The sequence below is a fragment of the Leptodactylus fuscus genome, chromosome 4 (genome assembly GCF_031893055.1).
Source record: "Leptodactylus fuscus isolate aLepFus1 chromosome 4, aLepFus1.hap2, whole genome shotgun sequence".
Classification (NCBI taxonomy): Eukaryota; Metazoa; Chordata; class Amphibia; order Anura; family Leptodactylidae; genus Leptodactylus; species Leptodactylus fuscus.
Window position 1 is genome coordinate 37,250,883 of NC_134268.1, and position 16,243 is coordinate 37,267,125.

Genomic DNA, 16,243 nt, shown 5'->3' on the forward strand with positions numbered 1-16,243 from the left:
CACAACTACCATACTGTGAGTCTGGATCTCAGAACAGAGCGCAGGGCGGGAAATATGGCTTAAATACCAACCATATTTTTTTAGAATGAAAAAGCTCACGTGGCTGGCCTCAAAATCAACTTAGTGGAATTTGGTGCTGATTTTGAGGTCGATTGCAGCTAAAAGTTCTATTCAGATTCTACTATTATTTAAAAAAAAAAAAAAAAGTCATCCTGCTCAATCTTGTTGTGCAGTCTGCAGAACTAGCCACTCCACTGGCCCATTCATCTGAGTTCTGCTTTGGCCAATTGCCGTGCCATTCAGGACCGGCAGAAGTAGAAGAAGAGGCAGAAGTTCGCTCTCTCTCTATCAGGGTGTGTTCACACGGCAAAAATGAGCCATCAACTTCTTTGGCGGGGAGGCATCACATGGTTGTAAAAATATTTTAATTTCATATACAGTACACATTCACAAAAACCAATGTCATAGACACACACATGAATAAGAGAAGACGCAGCCGTGTTCTGTGCGATATGTCAGTAATAACGTTATTAGAATAGTCACTGCCGGGTCACAGAGGTGCTCAGGGTATAAAACAGCACAGTATATAAGAAATATTATAAAATACTGCTCTTTACAATATATACTGCATTTCTTAAAGCGGACATGTCAGGAATGGCGACAGCTCCTCTATGATGTAGACTGACACATTGCTAACACTGGAACACCTATGGTTGGGTTTCTTACCATTTTCCAGTCATGCCTTAGTCTTAAAGCGATTTCTAGGATCTTGTTTTATTGCCCATCCTATAAATAAAGGAGCAGAAGGGAATGGAGAAATGGTCTCGGCTCATGCTCCGATGTCCGTACTATACACAACATGTGGCCAGAAACACTTGGCCATGATCCCTGTATAGCTGGTATACTGCAGCTCAGATCCCATTGAAGTCCAGGACTATGATACTGAGCTCCCCTTCCTCTGCCTAGGCCACTGACATCACATCCATTAGTGACATGACCGTCCCATTCATATGAATGAGGCTGAGCTGAAATACAAAGCACAGTTACTATACAGTGGACAGAGCTGAGGTTAGTGAGTAGTGAAGACCTTACAGCAACCAATATCAGTCTATAGGACCCCTGGAATTTGTATCATTCTCCAACATCTGTTCTGTACTTTCCTAAAGAAAAGGTATTCCCATCTTATTAAGCAATGGCACAATTTTAGAACATGCCATTGGTGTCTATGTGTGCGCATGTGTATGGAGGGGGTGTCAGGGGTGACCTCTCAGACCCCCACTGATTGATCTAGTATTGGTGAAGCACCCTAGTCAGCCACTGTGCAGGCAACTACACCAAGCCTCTATTCAAGTGAATAGGGGGCAGTTGCAGTTCCCCTGCATAGCAAATAACCAGAGGTATTATACTTCAGCAGAACTGACTCACAGCTGTGACCCCTTCATTTTCAGGGCTTGGAGCCCCAAGGTCATAAATTGATGGTATATGCTAGTGACTTAACATCACTTTATATGATAGAAATGCCCCTTTCTAGAGGTCTGTACATATGGCCAGGGATCAGAACGGCTACAAAGATGATCCAATTTCAGCAGAATTGGAGACGCCTACAGTCGATCGGACATCTCCCTGTTCATTTTGTAGCTATGCAACATTTGTATATTATAACATCACAATATATCATACATACATTAAACACGGACACAGTTTAAAACAAATTCTCTTATGTCACCCGTTGTGTGTAAATCTCTTCTTGGAAAGTTTTCATTTCGGCAACAAACTAGAAGAAACGAATAGAGAAAACACTCCAGAGCTCGGTCTATTCCAGCATAAAGGACTGCAACATTTACCAGACTGCTGAGGTATTCTATGTAAGGCACAGGTTAACATCGAAGTAACCAGATGTCTCATACAAAGGATTGATGGGGTCACAAACTTATTACTTTGTATAGATCTGTATAGGGAATAAGAGAAGGAGTCAACACTGTCACTATCAGCACATCCAATAGGGGCGTAGTTTAAGGAGGGGAAAAAAAAAAAATTCAGCTGAAATGGCGACCAGTTGGTTTGTAGGCGCAACCAGGCTAGTTCTTCAGTTAGCCAGGTCTAACACACAAGTATCCCGGAGTAGGGAAATTTTTATATAACCATTTACTTTTGGTTTCAGTTCACACCATTTTCAAGATCTCTTAATGGATGAAATCACTTTATACAGAACCTGCAAACTTTAGAGGTTATTCACACCTAGGAATTTGACGCTGAATTTGTCGCTTTAGCAATTTGAAACAGATTTAGATACCGCCTCCCATTAAAATGAATAGGTGGATTTCCTTTCAAATTTCTATGTATGAACACTCCCTAACAGTCCTATTCCTGCTGACTGTATCCAGTCTAGACTCTCCACAGCGAGTTAAATACTGCAAAACAAATCTCTCTCTGGGCATTAGGGCAAGTTCACACAGGGTTTTTTGGTCAGGATTTTGAGGCGGATATGGCCTCAAAATCCTGACCAAAAAGACGTCTCCCATTGAAATCAATGGGAGCTGGTCAGTTCTTTTTTCCAGGAGCTGGCTCCCGGAATAAAGAAGCGAGATGCTCATTTTTTCAGGCGGATTCGCCCCGCGACATCCGCCTGAAGACACTCCTTCCTGACTAGGTCCATTCATTTGGGCCTAATCTGGAGTTCGGTGCACGACTGGATGCCTGTGCACAGTACCAGCATCCAGTCACAGCTACCTGTATTTTGGTCCAGATTCTGAGGCGGCCTCCACCTCAGGTTCCGGACCAAAAAACCCCGTGTGAATTTACCCTTACAGTTTGGGACAATAGATCAGTGCAGGTAAAGTACCAGCAGGTGATGGCCTGGAGTCTGGACACAAGTCTATACACTTCAGTTGAGGACATGACCAGGTGTGTAAACATTTTTGGCCTCTGAAAGTAGAAAGTTTTTCATCCACGGACAGCAAACATCTTGAAAATGGTAAAAATCTTTCAATAGTAATTCCAAAATGTATGTACGTAAAATTGTGTAACACCTTTAAAAAGTCTTATTTTTTCCAACCCCTAAGGCATGTTTCATACTGATGACCTCTCTATCAGATCTGTGTGGGGGTCGAATCGGTCATCTGGGTGCTGAAAGCTATAGTAAGTGACGGGGAGCAGAAACAGCTCTGCTTCTATTCATGTAATAGGAAATGAGCTTCTGTTCTCAACCCCATAGCTATACAGTGACTAGGACTGCAGCTCCGCTCCTATTACTTGAATAGAAGCAGATGGCACACGCTCTCCATCAAAAGCTGGAGGCTGCTAGGACAGATACCTGGTGTTGGACCCCAACAGATCAGATACTAGTGACCTATCCTGTATAAAACATATATCATCAGTAAAAAACAAACTTTAGGGGGTGGATAACCCCTTTAATTATTTTATAATGGAAAATACAACTTAGTAACATTTTTTTTTTCCTTTCTGCTTGTTTCCATTTTCCAGATCTCAGTTAGTTCTGAATGAATGGAAACGCTGTCAGCGTAAGCTCCAAAATGGTAGCTTTGATACGCCATGAGCAGGACTGAATGTGTTTATACGTTGCCAGCAAGCAGAGATCTTGAAAACTGTGAGTATGAAACATGAAGTATATTAATAAATTGCTTACATTTTTATGCGTTATAACACAATACTGATGATTTCATTTCCCATGTAACTCTCTGATGGACCGTGGGCAGGTGAAGGATATACAGTATATATATATCTATAGCCTCTGTTTGCTCTCTTCTTTTTGAGCGCAAATGGCACAAAGTATTGAAATAAAAGGAACCGAGCATTTAACATTAAGGCAGTATTAACAAATCCTCGAAAATGCAATCCAGATTCCATAAAAGTATCAGTCCTTGCTCATCCAAAAATGATAAGACCGGACATCTCCATAGGTCTATAGAAGATTCCATAGTGTGGAATGCCATAAGTAACTGGTTAGTTGTAGCCGTCTGTTGATTCATCATCCTCGTCATCGAGGTCATTTTCTTCTTCATCCTCCTCCTCTTCTGTCTTCTTTTTGTGCCGGCTTGCAGCAGTCTGCTAAGAATATAAGAATCGAGTTCACTCTCAAAAATTGCTAAAAGGGTTTTTTAATCGAATACTATGAGAGCAGTCAGAATAATACATCAAAAACATTGCCGATCATGGTCACCATTGGTTTAAGTAAACCATTCAGGGGGCAATAAAGGCATTTTATTTCAAAAATGCCTCCAAGCCCTCCTATTAGTTACAAAGGATCTCTATCTTCAGGAGGATTCTGTCTTACAAGGCCCATTAAAATGAATGGGAGGCAGAAACAAACCTCCCATTCATTTCTATAGGGTTCCACCCAAAGATAGAAATCCTAAAGCTTTTTTTGGTCCCAATAATGTACATATCCTTTAGCATTGGGTAATTTTAGCACCATCGGCCCAATTCTTTTCATAGTAAAGTCGCACCACAACCTATAACTGAAAAATGGAAATCTTACTGATGATAAAGAAGCGGACATCCTCTTTGATGTTCCAGTTCTTGAATTGGCACGTACTATATCTAAGCGAGATTGAAAATCTGGAGGATGAAGAGAACTTCTGAAGACCTGGCGATGGAACATAAATACAGTCATGAGTGGACGCTACGCACAGTGTAGAGTCTACCTATAGGATGCAAAATCCACTCTGTTCCCGTGTGAACATTACCTATAAGATTCCCTACACCAGATGAAGAGAAGGGAAAAAAACAAATGGGGGAGGGGGGTAACAGGGAAGAGAAAGCCTGAGGTACTGGAGGATCAGATGGATGAAAGATCAAATGCAACAGAAAAAAGCATCCCATAAGGATCACACCACTTGAATTGCCTTTAGTCTACCTTAGGTACTCCATTGTCCTCGATCCTGCCGTTCTATTGTTAGGTGTATTGCACAGTGTTAAAGGGGTTGTGCATGACTTCAAAAACATGGCTGCTTTCTTCTTCTCAAGAAGTGACTTCATGTTCATTGGCCACAAGGCCATGCTGAAGCTCAGTCATGTGACCAATAGACGTGAAGTCACTTCCTGAGAAGCAGCCATGTTTTCGAAGTCTAGCACAAACCCTTTAATGGCTCCTGATGCTTCCTGGGTCCCCCGACAAGGCTCTACTACCTGGTTCCTCATGACATACAGAACGTGCTGCCTCACTGAGGCAATACAATACTGAGGCCAGCGTTTAGTTGTGCAATTGGAAGCGACCCCTTCTGAGACTTGTGGAAATTTTCTACTCACTTAAAGAGGACCTTTCACCATTTTGCCCACAGGCAGTTCTATATACTGCCGGAAAGCTGACAGTGCGCTGAGTTCAGCACACTGTCGGCTTTCCCGATCTGGGCCCGGTGTGAAGAGCTTACGGTCCCGGTACTGTAGCTCTTCTATGGTCAGAAGGGTGTTTCTGACAGTTAGCCAGAGACGTCCTTCTTCACAGCACAGCCAATCGCGCTGTGCTGTGAGAGCCGGGAGGAACTCCCCCCTCCCTCCCTGATAATGCTCGTCTATGGACGAGTACTACGCGCAGATGGAGGGGGCGTTCCTCCCGGCTCTCACAGCACAGCGCGATTGGCTGTGCTGTGAAGAAGGACGTCTCTGGCTAACCGTCAGAAACACCCTTCTGACCATAGAAGAGCTACGGTACCGGGACCGTAAGCTCTTCACACTGGGCACAGATCGGGAAAGCCAACAGTGCGCTGAACTCAGAGCACTGTCAGCTTTCTGGCAGTATATAGAACTGCCTGTGGGCAAAATGGTGAAAGGTCCTCTTTAACAACTCTTAAGAATGTGACCATACATAGATCATCGCTGCTTCTTTACCTCTAGATCTTCCTCTTCATCAATGTCCTCGATATGCTGAAAGGCAGCAGTCAATACTTCTAAAGCCTTCCCGTGGAACAACATCTCAACGGTTACAAAGTCGCTAAAAATTTTCTACGGAAAAAAAAAAAAAAAAGAACATTCATTCTGCGGGTCCATATAATGTATTTTATATCTGTCCTCACAATTTATAGCAGGATTACAGACAAGCCACGAGGATGACGTCTTTGCGGATGGACTAGATGTGTTCAAGATGTATGTATGTATTTTAATCTGGCGTCGGGATAAAGCATTGGATTGTATTCTTTGTATCCAAGTTCTGCAATGGGCTCCGGATGATACTTGGCAGAATAAACACTTGACTTACTTTGATATCTTTAATCTTCTGTTTTTCAAAATTGTCAATGGTTTCCTCCAGCTGGCGACTTATTCTGGCCGCGTCCATTGTAGCTCTCTGTAATTCTGTCTCAGCCTTGAACACAACAGGTTATGAACAGGATTGGAAACATGAATGTACATCAGGTATGCTGTAATGTTACATGTACTGTCTTCACATGCAGCTATACATCAGGAGGATTTCTCTACGTATGCCACTAGCATAGGGTAGTATACGTTGGCATGTGTTGGTCAGAGACCATGATAAAAAAAAAAAAAAAAAAAAAAAACATTGTCATCTGCATTATTCTATACAGAAAAAGAGGTATTCACACATATCACCCATATGTAGACTGAAACAACAATTTTGGCCTCGGTCAGCTAAATTTGGGTTCACACAGAGGAAAATGAAGAGAAACTCCTCTTCATTTTCTGCCGCAGGATTGCCTATATCCCTGCATCAGCGTTTCGTTGCGGCTATCCACTGATGATTAGGCCCAGATGAATGGGCTTCTTCGGCAGGGACTCCTGAATTGCGAAATCCACAGTAAGACTGAGCAGGATGCAGATTTTATTTTTTTCCACGTCCTGCTGCGATCTCTGCCTGCCATTGAAAGCAATGGGAGGCAGAATCAGAATGGAATGTGTCACGGATTCGGGGTTGGAATGACCACAAAGGCCAATCAGCGGCTTCAGCACAACGACGGAAAAGCAGATGAAATAGTAGGTGCGAGGGGGGCAGAGGGCATACACTGGAGCATCAGAGACAGTTGAGTATTTTCTTTTTTTCACTGTCCCCAGCTTTAAAAGTGTTGTCCAGTTTTGCCTGGACAACCCCTTTAAGGCTTATGGCATGTATCATGTATAATAAATAACGTACTAATTTTAGGGGTTGTTACAGATTTGGTGATACAGTTTATTTTTACTTATTTTTTTATTTGACCACAGCCTATAAGAGGTTAAATGGCAAGTATACTTCTGATTGATAATGGGGTTCAAGAATAAAAGTCCATAGTCCCCTGGGGTTATCTGAAGAATAGAGCTAATGCTCCTCTCCATGTACTGTCAGCTGCTCATGTTCTCCGACACACTGGTTAAAGTGAAGCTGTGAGTATATACACCCCCGCTTTAACCAGTGATATCTCTAAATCTATGGGGCTACAGATATGATCTTGGTCTTATCTTAATTTATTGATGTCACAAATGCTGCCTGAACATCAAAAAAATTGTTCAAAAGATTAGTTGTGCTTTAAAGCTGCATTAGGCCACTGTATATACAAGTAAGAATACTAAACACCCCCTATAGAAGTAAAATGAAGGAACAATTTGAGACTTCCTGCGTGTTATCATTAGCATTTGGGATGTAAGTCACACTTTAAACCATTTCTCGGCCATTTATAATGTGTGTGATATGACAAGGCTAATCCTAAAAGACTACAGTTCAGCAGTCACATGTATTGATTTCAGAGTCAATGATTTATGAAGAATTAACAACTTGCAGTCACTTCGGATTGTTTAGCAGATCCCAGCCCTACCATTCAGCACAGATCAAGAAGTCCCATACTGGATTAGCTATGGTAGGAACAGAGCATCGGGCATTTAGGAACACACACAATGTATCTAGTTAACTGTTGTAAATATCAACGTGCAATGGGGATTTCTGCTAAAAACTAAACAACTAAAATATTGACCTATTCTAAAGATAGATAATCAATAGCAGACAAATAGGTGTCTGACACCTAATTCCCCACCAAACAGCTGTTCTCAGCAGGTGTCACTAGAGAATGGCGCAGGAAGTAGACAGCTCTGTTTTCCATGTAGTGGCCAAACCAGGTACTGCAGATCAGCTCCTATTTACTTGAATATCGGTAGGTACTAAGCTGCAGTAACTCAATTCTGCCACTACACAGAGAAGAGCGCTATCAACTTCCTAAGCCATCCTATGTGTATTTGCTTCAGAGAACAGCTAATCATTCCAGTTGTTGGGACCCACACAAGTATATTAGTGACCTATGTTTAGGATAGGTAATCAATATTTTTTAGTCAGGAGGATCTCTTTAATGGCAGAATCCAAAGCTTGTGGCACTGTCGTGTACTACAATATACTAATAAAATGTAACTAGGCGGCTAACTAATGGCTGTTCACAAGCAAAAGCAGACGAGCGGTCCATCCCATTCCAGCGATTTCATGAAAATGATTCAGTTTATACCTGTGACTGAGTATAGATTAAGGGAAAAAAGTGAATAAAGGGTCTGAGCAAAACATTCTTTACAAATCAATAATAGCCTGGGATAATATCTCATTGATATTACAGCTTACGTTCACCTTGGACTCACTGGGGCAAATTCATCATACCCTGTCGCTTCTTTTTTTCCGCAAGCGGGAACAAACCGCTCACGGAAAACAGAAATGACTGGCACCCATTGATTTCAATGGGAAACTTTTTTTGGTCAGGATTCTGCGTCAAAATCCTGCCCAAAAAACCCCATCTGCACTCAGCCTTAGAAATCAGTTATAATAGAAAAATCTGCACATATTTTGTGTGTTTAACCGACTCCTGGTTGTGACTTATTAACACTGATGCAAAAAACTGGTATGTGAATAAAGCTTAGGCCCGGGGACACATAGGGAAAGTCTGCAGTGGGTTAGCTACGGTGGAATCATTGATGGTGGTCCTCATACAAAGTACAGTACAAGTCAGCTGGATGGGAGTTAAACATATTGCAGAAAAAAAAACCATAGCCTGAACTTTGTAGCACTGCAGGTATTGACTCTGCAGCATGTCAACTTTTTACTGTTATTTTAGCCATGATTTTTAACCGCCACAATACAAAGGTTGACAGTCAGGTCAGACACACTGGGATTCAGTTGTGCAATGAGGAGGAAAGGCTGAGTTAGGACCCCCATTCTAGTGATCATTGGGGGTCCTAGCTATGTGCCCACTGGCGATCAGACATTTAATCACCTACCCTGTTATGAAGAACCCTATCAAATCAGAGGGATCAATGATATACCAGAATGCTCTGGAGCTCCTTTCAGGTTGAGGACTACACAATAATAAGCAAGGTTACAAAATTTTGCAAGGGGAAAAAAAAAAAAAAAAAAAGAAAAAAAGTTACTTTAGTTTCCAAATTGGAAATAGCAGATAACTTCTTCCCTAAATACTAGACGTTGTGTATGACAGTCATCATATAGCCCTGGGATCTTAAGGAGTGAGCACCTTCACAGGCGTATGAAGACTTACAAAGCCTTTTTCACTCCACTGGGGGATTATGGGAAAAATATGCAAATCTGTTTTCCCAAGATGTAAAGCCCTGGGCATAGCGCCACTATTCTGATGTCAGCTGTATGCACATGCTGCAAATGTCAGCCTTCACTTCAGGCCATTTCAGGTTTGTACAGATATAAGGATACAATGATTTGCCGATCTGATGGGTTTCTCTGACGGGTTTTCTCTAGCTGTGCCATCTGCTTCGATTCTCTGTTTCTTGCATTTAAGGTCACTTTAAGATCCTCCTGTGAAAAAAATAAATCAATAAATAACATTGTTCATATGACACAGGCCTCCGTGAGAAGTTTTGCTTAGTAGAGGTCTGAGTGCTGAGACCCTCTCCCTCAATTGCTAAAATGAAGGCACACAAGCTCTCAGCTGAGCACTGTACCCCTTTGGATCTGACAGGTTCTCTATGCGAAACAGGTTAGGTAGAGTATGAAGCCATAGGAGCTGTCGTGATCACGCTTACCCCACTGTTGTGTACGCCTAATTTATGATGAGGTGCTCACTCCAACGGAAACACATCCTGCAGGTCCATGCATGTAGAAATCTATGCCAGTTCCTTGCTGGTTGATATTACTGGCTTCAGTTATAAATCTGACATAGGGCTGGGCAATTCATTGAAATATCAAAACTGACCGTCAATCCGGACAACCAACATGATTTTGTTCACCTCAGTTATTTCAGTTCGGGTATCCCAGCATTCTCGAAATTTTACCTGCCGCTTTGTTCAGATCAAAAACGTGTGAAGTGAAACTTGTATTATTATACTTCCTTCAGACCCCAGAGTATAATAAGCGAAGGCCCAGGTGAGGTGAGCAAACATAAAAAACAGTGTTACTCACCTCTTTTTAGCTCAAGTGCTCATCTTTGTACTCTTCAGGTCTTGTTGCATTGTGACTCAAAGATGCAAGCCAAATGACATAGCGTGAACAACGGTGACTGCCTCAGGCCTCAGTGGTTCCTGACACAAATCAGGAAGCTTGAAGAGGAACAGGGGAGGTGAGTAACACATTTTTTTATGTTTGATCTCCTCCCAGTGGCCTCCTCTTATTATACTCTGGGGCCTGAAGAGATCCCAGAGTACAATAATAGCATTTCCTCTTCAGTCCAAACAAAAACGGCCAGGTAAACCTCACGAGACAATACATAGCCGAGGCTCAGTTCACATCTGTGTTCGGGCCATTCCGTTTGTCTATCTGCATGACATATGCAGAGAGAAAAGTCCTGCAAGCAGCACTTTTCTCTCCACATTTTTTGTGTGAAAACCAAGCGGAAACCACATGGACCCCATTATAGTCTCTGGGGTTTGCAGGTTTCCCAAGAACCTCTTTTTTATGCAGCTTAGGTTTCAATTCGGGGAGTCCCTAATAGGACTTCCTAAACAGAAACCCAGGCACAGATGTGAAAGGTGACATTTTAAAAGGGTGTGGCATATATAACAACTATTAATCATAACCAAGGCAAAATACCCAATTAATATCAATTTTAATTTAGGTCCTAATTGCCCAGTCCTAATATCACGTGACCCTACCCCAACCACATCTCCTTCATGGAAACTGGCACGTGGAACACAAACTTTGAAAAGTTGCTATTTTTGAACAAAAGTTCTAACTTCCAAAAAAATTGCAGCATTTTCATGACTTCCACTTTTCTGCTGCATGGGCCATAAGTCTCATAGTCTATGGATTATGTAAATTATGACAAGAATTCTCTCCGCCGTGAATCTGCTTTTTTTTTTTGGACAGACACAAAGTCCTGTTTGTCTGACTGCGTTCATCCAGAAAAAAAAAAAAAAAAAAAAAAGCCGATTCACGACAAGAAGCTGCAAACGGACACCTGCAAATTGCTTTAAATACCCACTGACGGACAGCAGGTGCAAGTGTAAATGAGGCATTAGCTAATAAATGGGGCCCTGGGTGGAGGATCTCTTCTTAATATGCATACAGATAAAGGTAAGTTCACCCTGACCCGAAAGACGTTTCTCCCATTGAAATCAATGGGAGCCGCTCAAATCTTTTTTCCAGGAACAGTTTCTTCCGGCTCCTGGAAAAAAGAAGCTAGATGCTCATTCTTCAGGCCGAGTCGCCTCGCGATTCAGCCTGAAGACACTCCCTCCTCCAGACTAGGCCCATTCATTGGGCCTAATCCGGAGCAGAGTGCATGGATGGATGTCGATGCAGTGCACTGGCTTTCAGTTGCGGTGATCTGTCTTTTGGACCGGAACCAGAGGCAGCCTCCGTTTCAGGTTCCAGTCCAAAAAACTCTGTCTGAACTTACCCTAAGGGCTAGTTCACACGGGCAAAGAGGGGGCGTATTGTGGTGCGTAATCCACGTCATAATCCGCCCCCTCACAATGGTGGTCTATGGAGACAGCCAGGCTACTTTTTTCCGTGAGCGGCAGCGGGTTACCCTTTCTTCAGGCGGCCTCCGCGGTTCGTTGAGCTGCGGCATCCGCAACCTCCGGAGTAGGCCCATTCATTTCAGCCTGCTCCGGAGGGGGAAGCCGTGACTGTCAGAAGCCGTGACAGGCGGGTTTTGGCCTGAGAGTGTGGGTGCCAAAATCCGCCATTACGCCGCACGTGTGAACTAAGCCTAAGAGTTCACATCTCTAGCCAGACATACACAATATACAGACAACGTACATACCCTTTTAAGCTTGACTATAGCGCCATAACTTTTCAGAGGTTCAACTACTTTGGCTTCAAGTCTTTCCACCTAGTAATAAAGGTAATTTATATCAGTGTAAAAAAAACCAAACTTTGACACCACAATATCCCCCGTATTGTACTTTAGCAACCAGCAATAATTTCACATATTTTAAAGAGGTTTTGTCACAGGATAAGTGCCAGATTGATGGGGTTAGTCCACTAAGATTCCCAGCGATCAGTAGAATGGGGGTCCAAAAGTCCCCCTGCATCCTCAATGTGAATGTAGGGCCAATGTGCTTCTGGGACAGCAATCTCCAGAAGCCCCCCAAAAAAGAATGGAGCGCTGATCAGGCAACCGCAAAGGCGTTCATTCACATGTAGGATGTAGGTGAACTCTTAGGCCCCTGTTCTGATCGCTGGGACATCTAGCAGTCTGTCCAAAGTATAAGGGATAACTGTAGTGACAAACCCCTTTAAGACGAAAAAGAGAAAAAAAAAAGCAAAACTGTCCTGACAAATTATGGTGATATATTAGCATTGCAAGTTTACTAGCTCAATACACAATAGTCCTGCAGCCTATGGCCAAGTGTAAGGACCAGATTGGAGAAGAATCCTCCTTACCTCCGCCTGTCGATAATCCTGGAGTTTGGCAAGTTCATCAGCAAAACCCTTGAGTCCATGTTTCAGATTCGGCGTTTCGGTGTCGGCATACGCATTGACTTCTCTGACCAGGAGATCCGCTTTGTCCCGTAGCCTGGCTGTTTTACGGACATACCCGGCATAGATTTGGCACAGTTCTCCAAAGTGCTTTTCCACATTACTGACAGTTTCTTGAATCTGTCTGGTCTGATTGTCTCTAGAGTAAGAACAACAGTATAAGGTCAGGTCAGTTATCTGGAGAAATGAGGTGAAATATTGGAATGATTGTGATGAAATTTCCTTTATGGCTGAAAAAAAAAAATCATTTAGATGTCTATAAGGCAGAAAGGGAAAGACCGTCATTTATAAAAACAAAGACATTCTCTACTGAGGAGCCCCCTCCTGGCCAAACTGTGGCAGTACCACGAAGACTTGGCCAAATAGCAGTCTATAGTTGAAAAAAAGGTTCACTACCCATACTCTATAGCCTACCTCCACTTAATACCTGTAAGAAGGTAAGATGCGTCTAAATTGTCTCAATTTTATTTGGAAATAGCATGGATATGAAATAGGTTTATTCCAGAACGTTCTTTCAAAATGCAGAAGTAGCCATTTTATATATTATAAAACCGCAAAGATGTAGCACGTACACAGCTCATATACTGTACCTATCTTCATGCCATGTATGTACGATGCAATTGAAGGTATAATAAACCTAGTCTGAAAGGATCGTCTTCCAGAGCTGCTCTGTGGTTCTTCTGATCTATGACCGTGTGCAAAATTCCAGAGAATTTAGTTGGGGAACATCAGAGACCCCAAGGACTAACGCATGCAACTGAGTCTGCAGGTCAAAGTGAGTGTCTAATGGTCTGTTTTGCTCTGAAGAACACAGAGAAGATCCTGGTCTGACCCAGGTCATTGGAATAGACGGTATCAGATGTGACCATAGTGGTAAGTACATTATAGAATGAACCCAGATGTCACTCCGAGGGTTATTAGAATTCATTCCGCTGCAAAATCAGCCCCATCTCAGACAGCACACTGGGTCGTGTCATGGGGCCTAACAGTTCTAGAACCAGATTTAGGTAAGACTTAAGTCATTCCACCAGGTCACAGATATCAGGAGATGAGATATAGGGAGCTGGATTGGTCTTCAGCCTGTACAGCTGCGTAAATGGAATCTGGCAGGTAGATTTGGGACACTAATCCGCACACAGGTCTTCATGGACTGGGGATTTAGTGTCCCAAATCGCCATGTTCTAACACAGTCAGTGGCCCCATTGAAAATAAAAAAAACCCCCTTAAACACTCACCTATTAGGAGGCGGTCACACTTGTGCCCATGTCCACCTTCCGGGTCTCCGTCCTATTCCCCAGGAAAACTGCATAGGGGACGGCTTCCCGGTGGTCAGTTTTATAACCGATTCATTTGAATAGGTTTTTAAAGCAAGCCGCCGGTGTCTGTATGCAGCCTCCCCACGGAGAAGCTGTATATGGACACCGGTGGTTTGCTTTAAAATCCCATTCAAATGAATCGGTTATAAAACTGACCACCGGGAAGCCGTCCCCTATGCAGTTTCTCTGGGGAATAGGACGGAGACCAGGCGGGTGGAAGTGTGAACTCCCCCTAAGATCTATTCCATGCACCAACACAGTTTGTCGGTGAGGCCAGAGGAGTTCAGTGCGCATATATCGTAAGATCTGTGCAAACGCCAAGAGCACCAGAGATGAGTCCGATGAGACTCATCTCTAGATAAGTATAACCTTTTATTATTTTTAATGTGGTCACAGATTGCATTATAACAGGGAGATTTAGGACATTAACCCCCCCAGTCCAAAACCAACCTACTGACTTCTAGCCTGAGCAAAGGGACATGTGGTCTGGCCACCCAGGAGGTTACTGCTTCTGTACATATAAAGATCCCCCCAATACACTAGGTTAAAGGGGTATTCCCATGTCGCATACTCGCTAGTCTTCGCTGCAGCAAATTCTTCTGTCTTCTGGCTTTGTTGCGTCATTGGTGGGCGGGGTCACATATGCAAAGCCAGCGGCGAGAAGTCGTCGCTTCTATGCCGCTGGCCCTGCGTGTGCGCTGCCGATGCAGCTAGGCATCGGCTGTACAGCCTTCACAATGTAATACAGACCCGGCATCCGCTGTAACAGAGAGGCGGATGCCGGGGAGTGTAGACGCCGGTACAGGTGAAGGCAGGAGCGATGCTGCTATTCCGCTCCTCCGCCCCCTCCTCCCCTCCGGAATAGAAGCATCGCTCCTGCCGCTGCTGGCTTCACCTGTGCCGGCGTCTACACTCCCCGGCATCCGCCTCTCTATTACAGCGGATGCTGGGTCTGTATTGGTGGCCCCTTCCCTCCCCCCAAAGTGTAAACTACCCCCCTCCAGGCTGGCTCCTGTGCACTTAGCCCCTCCTCCCTCCCCCTCAGAGCAGCAGATACATCAATTGACTTATGACCAGATAAGTCAAGGGATGTGTAAAAAAAAAAAAAAAAAAAAAAAAAAAATTGAATAAAGTAAGATAGTGGACAAACAAATCAGTTTTGCTGAAGCAATGTATTTAGGAAACGTCTTAGGCTGTATCCACACAGAGTAACGGCAGGCGTTTTTTGTGTGTTTTTTGCACATAGGGCCGTGTTAACGCCGGTCAACGCCACCGCAAAATAGCGCGGCGATAACGCGGTTAACGCAGATCTGTATGCGCCAATTTACTACGGTTTCAGCATCCATTTTTTTTTTCACATTTTGTTGCACATAAACCCACGACAACTGATTCCATTGGAATCGACGTAAAGCGGATTTTACACGGATATCGTCATGAAAAACATGCCAAAATCCATCTAAGGATCCAGTATAGAGCAGATACAGTGCAGGTAATGATATATAGCCACATCCAGAACAGCCTCCTATAGATTTCTATACACCCCCCTCCTCAGGCTTCATACACACCTTGGCTGGAGGAACATTGCAGCGGATGGTCGGGACACAAGCCGTACACAGCGCTATGGTGAGAGGAGCGGGACGTGCACCATTCCTAATAAGCCCCTGCACCCCCCGCCCGCCGGCTACACTCCTCACCTAGCCCTGGCCTCTGCTGTCTGGCTCATGGTGATGATGATGATGATGATGGCGCGTCCTCCCTGATCGCCGCTCTAGTTCCTCCCTAGACCTCTCAGTCGCCAGGGGGCGCCGTTGCCATGGTTTCTGCTTGACGCGTCTTGCCGTACAGGATCACGTGACGGAGCCGGGGAGGCGGAGCCTGTGCTGCTCTGTGTCTGTGGCGGAGGCGGGGCCTGATGTGCGCAGCTGCCGCTCCTGACCGTGGTGATAACCGGGACTGGTCGCTGGTGTACACTACGGCTTGTCCATTCACTCAGCTTCTCCGGTAGTGTGCTGACAATGGAGAATGCAGATAGTAAACTGAAATGCACAGAACAGTAAAATGT

The 16,243-nt window shown here is 43.9% G+C and overlaps 1 protein-coding gene across 1 annotated transcript; it reads right to left on the reverse strand.

The window, feature by feature from the left end:
• Positions 1-2,720: 2,720 nt before the first annotated feature.
• CIBAR1 (CBY1 interacting BAR domain containing 1) lies at positions 2,721-15,980 on the reverse strand. The gene is made up of 9 exons (XM_075272105.1): positions 15,876-15,980; positions 12,770-13,004; positions 12,147-12,215; positions 9,638-9,739; positions 8,433-8,438; positions 6,215-6,319; positions 5,848-5,961; positions 4,499-4,606; positions 2,721-4,065 (listed from the first exon to the last, which is right to left on the reverse strand). The coding sequence occupies exons 1-9, from the start codon at positions 15,902-15,904 to the stop codon at positions 3,964-3,966; spliced, it is 870 nt and encodes a 289-aa protein (XP_075128206.1). The 5' UTR covers positions 15,905-15,980; the 3' UTR covers positions 2,721-3,963.
• Positions 15,981-16,243: the final 263 nt, after the last annotated feature.